Below are 6,000 nucleotides of genomic sequence, written 5' to 3'. Positions count from 1 at the left end.
ACAGTAGCACATTTCTATGCAGCTTTACAATAGCTTTTTGGATGACTTTGAAGTGCCTGGTGCAGAGTCAAAAACAAACCAAAAAAAAAACCCTCCACCTTGATATTCTTGCCAAACTAACTAGAGCAGCATCAAGAGCATCCACAGCTGACTCTGAATTCAATTAGACACCATGTAGGCACAGTTCATTCCATAAGCAATTGAGAAACTGCTTCCTGAAGCCAAAAAGGTCAAACAGAAAATGACTAAGGCTTCCTGCAGCTTGGAGGTGAAAACAAGTTTATCACACATGCCTTCTGTATGGTCTGCCCAGCTGCTGCTTGTGCTCCCTTGGCCCCCCTAAGCCCAGCTGCTTGCTGCCTATTAAGCGCATCTCAGCTTCTCCTTGGAGTTCTTCTGACTTGCTATGCTTCACTGCCAGCTTGTTTGCAGTCAAAGCACCAGGTGGCTGTTTCTCTGCAGTGCCAGCTCTGGTTGCTGGGCTGAGCACTAATATCAGCCAAAATGGTTTGCCATATGCTTTAGAGGGAGTAGTGCTAACCATGAGTGTTAAAACGTCATGAGATCATGTCAAAATTATGAGAACTAAAACAAAACAAACAAACAAACAAATCACATGGGATTTTCTGTATGTTTTAGTGTGAAAATAAAGTCATATTGTCCATGGTTTTGTCCTCTGCCCCTCGGCTTAGAAAGTGTCCCAGAAAAATACCATTGTTCTCGCCATTCCCAGGAACAGCCACATCTCAGGAGCTCAGGGCTTCACAGCTTTTACAACTGAGACCACCCAAGCCATCCTACCACACCTTGAGGTACTTGTATATATAATCAGTATGTGCTAAATTCTTAATCACACTAACAACTCTTGATGCACTCACTATATCTGTAACTGAAAAGCCTTTTTTCTCTCTGAACACCAGTGACATGACTGATATTCTGCCTTTCTGAATAAAGCCTGTCTTGTATTTCTTCACCTGTAACCAAAATTTCAAACCAGACATGTCCCTGACCAAATACCTGCCCTACTGGGCCAAAACTGTCTTCAAGTTCTCATACATGCCAGAATTTCTAGAATTAAGATGCTGCAAAATTCCAAATTCTTTCTCAACTTGTGAGCAATCTTAGTTCTACTGAAGTCAGTGAGATTTTTTCCCAAGGATTAAATATTGTCATAATTTCACCTGATATTGACATGAAGCAGAAAGCATGCAGCTTAGCACGCAGCTGTTTAGTGAAGAAACTGAAAGAAGAAAAGGAAATCCTATTTCATATTTTTCAGTAGTGTCAAGGTAAAATGTGAAATGAGGGCTACTAGGTAAGAATAAAACTCATGAAATTAGATACTAGTTTCACAAGAATGCTTTTCTGAGCACAACTAACTAAATACAGCATATTGATGATGATAATATACCCTCCTATATGCAAATGAGTCTTCAAGAATACTGCAAATGCACACAGCATTACTGATTTTCTTTACTGATGACAAATTAACAAAGCACCTTCCTGAAATGAATTTAAAGGAACTACCCCAGGGGGTTTCAGAAACAAACATTTTACATATAGGAACTGTAGACTATGATGACACATATAGCAAGCACTTGCTCACCACAATGTTAACTTCCATTTCACTTGCTGATGACTAACACAGACTATGCAGTTTCTGTGCATTTAGCACTGTGTATTTGTGAGACAGCAGAAAAAAGTTCACACTATGAAACACTTATGACAGACAACTCATTTTTATTTCTTATACAAATAGATGCTTTGTAATACTGCATTTTTTAATAGCTGCAAGCAATTTCATTATATTATTCTGTCTAAGATACAGGACCCAAGCATACGTAATTGAAGACAAAGAAAACTGAAAACACACTTGACAGAATTAACAGTAAATGAAATAAGTAAATGCAACGCCACATCCCTTTATTTGATGTCTGTGCTAAAGCATCTTCTAAAGTTCCAAGTAGACAGCACACACCAGATAAAATATTTTAAACAGCAAGTTTGTTTCAGTAATCCATATGGGTAACTAACACTTCATCATAATATATGAAATTCCTTTAGGTGCTTTATTTTTTGCATGCATGCACCACTCCTTATTATGTTCCCCTTTTTAACAGAGTCTTTATTTGTTTTAAAGATCAAAGTAGATAAATTCAATACAAAGCTATTTAGCACAAGCAGCACCTGTTTCTGCTACCCACACACACTCTTTCACTCATTCCCCTGTCTGACCTCTCTCTGCAGGTGACTATGAGTGAACAGCTAACTCTCTGTGAGACCTGAATGGGACATACACATGGGCAGATGCAGCAAATACTTCAATGTTTATTAATCTAAAAAAGAGCAAAGATTACAAAAATATAAGGAGTAGAAAACCTTAGACAAGTTAAAATACATACAATCTTTAGGCAAAGTTTGTTTTGGTCAGGCAGAATTTAGTTTATCAAATGTCAATCCAAAACAACAGGGGTATAAACTAAACAAAATATTATAGTAAATTTATACTAAAAGGTGACAGTTACCCTTCTTTCCTAAGGCCACTCTACCACAGTAAATACTCTCCTTCAGTGCATTACAGCATCCACATATCAGAGCAGTTCCACTCATGTGCTGCTGATACTAGAAAAATAACTTTATTTAATTTTTTTTTATGTATAAACTAATGCAAATTTTCAGGTGTAGTTTTGATCACCATAATTTTGTTTTTATTAAATTGTTCTTCAATAATCCCACTGATTTCACTAACCTGTGAAATCAAACAGAAAAACACAGAAATTAGGGTTCAAATGTAATATACACAAAAATAGGAAAAAAGGGAAAATTAATCCTTCACTGTGTTTTCATTTTGTAATAGTTTTCCATTATGCTGAATTCACAGTAAGCAACGTGGATCAGTATGTTTGTGAATCTCAATTCTTTTTTTTTTTGTTTCTAAAATATTCAGAAGCAAACAAAACTGTCCTTAGTTATACTGTTTGTTGCAATTATTCAGTGTTTTGGAGAGTTTTTTTTCTGCACTTTTTCAATTGTGGTAATAGATTGCAAAAATAACCCATGTTTCAAAAAACATTGAACATAATATGCACCTGTGATGAATCAGATAAGCTGAGATAGTGATGTTTTAATTTCTGGTTGTGTTCAGGTTGAAAACCTTCCTCAAAGCAAATGGAAATCTAGGTTTTACAAATATTTACAGATGCATATTACACTGGACTGTTTTGCAAATGTTGCTGACTGCAACACAACCTGCCCTCTCCTGTATTTTTATAAAATGTAATGCTGTAACTGGACCTATTACTTAGATCCAGTTAGAGAAACAAGGTTATAATCTGGAAATAAACACCACAACGACATTTAATTGCACAGGTGAATGCATAAAGGTCTGTGTGTTACCTGAGAAGCCGTCACCTTGCCATTTTTAAACACTGAAGGAAATCTGCCACTGCAGCTTCACTCCTTTTGAACATTTAAATATGCAAGCCCTTTCAGGGAGATTTAAGAAACTTGGGAGGAACAAATTGTTCCCATTATCTCCAGCTAATTAATTAAATGCAATTGGAATAATTTTCACTTTGTCAGGTGATAAGCCTGGACTTTGTATGTGATTCTGTATTGATAATCAACAAAGTAAGGTACATACCATGAAAACCTCTGCAACAACAACAACAAATGAACCAGCCAGACAAGCAAACAAAAAACAAGACATAAAGCCTAGGAAATCTTAGCAACAGTTCTTATCCTGTATTACCCTTACATGGTTGGGGGCCTTTTGTCATTTATACTTAATGTTTAAATGTTTTCCTTGGAGGTGCTTCATTTTGCAAATAATCAAGCTCTATCACAGTTTAATCATTAAATAACGAGCTTGTCGTATGGTGGGATAAAGAAGAGCAAATGTGTGTAAGCCTGTTTCAGTTGCAGATTCTTCTTGTGACTATTACCCACAGAAAACCCAGGGATTGGTGTCCTTAACTGCAGAAATTAAGAAGTTAACCATATGTTAATGTCTTTGAGTTCATTGTATCCCTTAATCTTTGCTTATAACACTTGAAGGTCCTGTTTGCTAGGACAGAACATTTCCTTTGTCACAGTTTGATGACTTGATTTTTTTTTTTTTACTTAAACATCTATCTACAGATATCAAGTTATCTCTGAAGTTCCTGGTTGAATGCCTTTTTGTGAGTGAGGCAAATTCCAGCCCGGGTTTCCCAAACCCTGGGTCATTTTTAATCATCCTCTGAAATCCCTTGAGTAATCCCTATCTGTCTTAATGGTAAGACACCTAACCCACAGGTTTTTTTACTGATATGATGTGGAATAATTACTTTGCTACTTAATTTCTAAGGTATTCAAGAAATGGTCTACCCTTGTGACAGCATTATGCTGAGAGCTCACACTGAGATGATCCTCTATGACCATCCTAAATCCTTTAGGTCACTGCTTTCCAGGACAAAGCCTCATAATTCTGCAGCAGAGACAGATATGTTTCTCTGGTGCCAGATACATTTCATTTGGTTTAAATATATTTCATCTGGTTATAATAAAGTGCATTTTACTGGAATGTGGCCATTATATCAGGGGATTCATATCATTTAATAACTTCAACTTGTCCTTCCCACCCATTATCCAAACCTATCAGACCCTAATGAGGCCCATTCATCTACATCTTCCCATTAGAAACTCCAGTTCTTGATTCCTCATTGAGCCAACTTTTAATTTACCTAATGTGTGTCCTGATAATTCTCTAGGCCATTTTTTAAATTACAGTGTCATTTTTTATTACATTAAATGTCTTTGGGAATCCAACTTTAGCATAATAAGGCAATCTGTAGAAAAAGATATCTGTAGGTTTGGAAGCTGTGCTGAAAAGAGCTTTCTGCATTAAAACAGGTTTCGATTTTTTTTTTTTTTTTACTCACTGCAATGGAAAATTCCCTTCTCACACTAAATATTTAGTCCAATATGAACTTTTCCAAAGTGAAACCAAATATTAGTCAGTATAAATAAAGCAACATGCCTTAAAGCCTTAATAATATAAGAAGATAACAGCAGCTTTGGATTTAAGAACATCCATTACAAAAATTGGAAACTTGAGTCTTACTCCAACTTTCCCTAACTATATTTGAACTCACCATTTGCTGTCCAACAGTCATCTTACTTCTGGTAGAAATAATGTCAGTCTCAACTTTTGTTTCACCATCAATAAATAATTAAACACAAGTGGGCAGGTTCCCATGCCAGAAAATTGTTTTCATCTACTTTCAGACTCAAAAAAGCAGTTATATGAAGTGATGCAGTTTCAGGTATGAGTGTCACATGACAACCAGCCAGGACCATCCAATAGGCCTGCAGAAATTCTATTTACAGGAGCACAGTCCTTTCTGGTATTCTATTTCTGAAGTGGACATAGAACTGTCCTAAGCTAAATAAGCAGCCGAGCCAACGGCAGGCAGAATGAGAGACAACATATTTTCTTTAATATACATAAATGCATACTGGAGAAATTTAGAAAATAACTCATATCCCAAGCAGACAAAAGCTTTATGACACCCTTTGCAGAAGTGGAACAGGGAGATATGACTTTTTTACTGCAGTTTGAATTACCACACTTGAAATATTAAATGGAAGAAAGACACCAATAAGTTTTTCCAGAAGATTCATGAATTGGGATAAAATTCTCCCAAAAGTGAACTTCTGGGACAGATTAATTTGTGAGAAAAAAAAAAAAAAAAAGTAAAAAAAGTGTGCATAGTGAATTTATCATCCACTGAGAAAAACTGCCAACTAACAACAGTTATGTTCTTACTAACCAGACACATAATTGACTAACACTTGAGTGATGTCTCATAAGTGCCTTAATCTCTAAAGAAACCACTGCCCTAAACTCATTATAAATATAAATTCATAAATTAGCCCTGCCCTAAATTCATACCCACTGAAAGAGATGTTTCCAATACAGCTATGTTCCATCAGAGCAGAGCACAAATACAAACAGCT

General features: G+C 36.0%; 1 protein-coding gene across 1 annotated transcript in view; it reads right to left on the bottom strand.

The window, feature by feature from the left end:
- Window positions 1-2,614: 2,614 nt before the first annotated feature.
- The window catches only part of C2H8orf34 (chromosome 2 C8orf34 homolog), a 147,693-nt gene continuing 144,307 nt past the window's right edge, over window positions 2,615-6,000 (bottom strand). Inside the window, exon 14 of the mRNA XM_058832672.1 lies at window positions 2,615-2,749. Within this exon, the coding sequence (XP_058688655.1) occupies window positions 2,745-2,749 (5 nt within the window). The 3' untranslated portion in view covers window positions 2,615-2,744. The remainder of the gene's footprint in view (window positions 2,750-6,000) is intronic.

Source organism: Poecile atricapillus, chromosome 2, assembly GCF_030490865.1.
Source record: "Poecile atricapillus isolate bPoeAtr1 chromosome 2, bPoeAtr1.hap1, whole genome shotgun sequence".
Taxonomy (NCBI): Eukaryota; Metazoa; Chordata; class Aves; order Passeriformes; family Paridae; genus Poecile; species Poecile atricapillus.
This window is presented reverse-complemented; position numbering and strand designations above follow the sequence as displayed.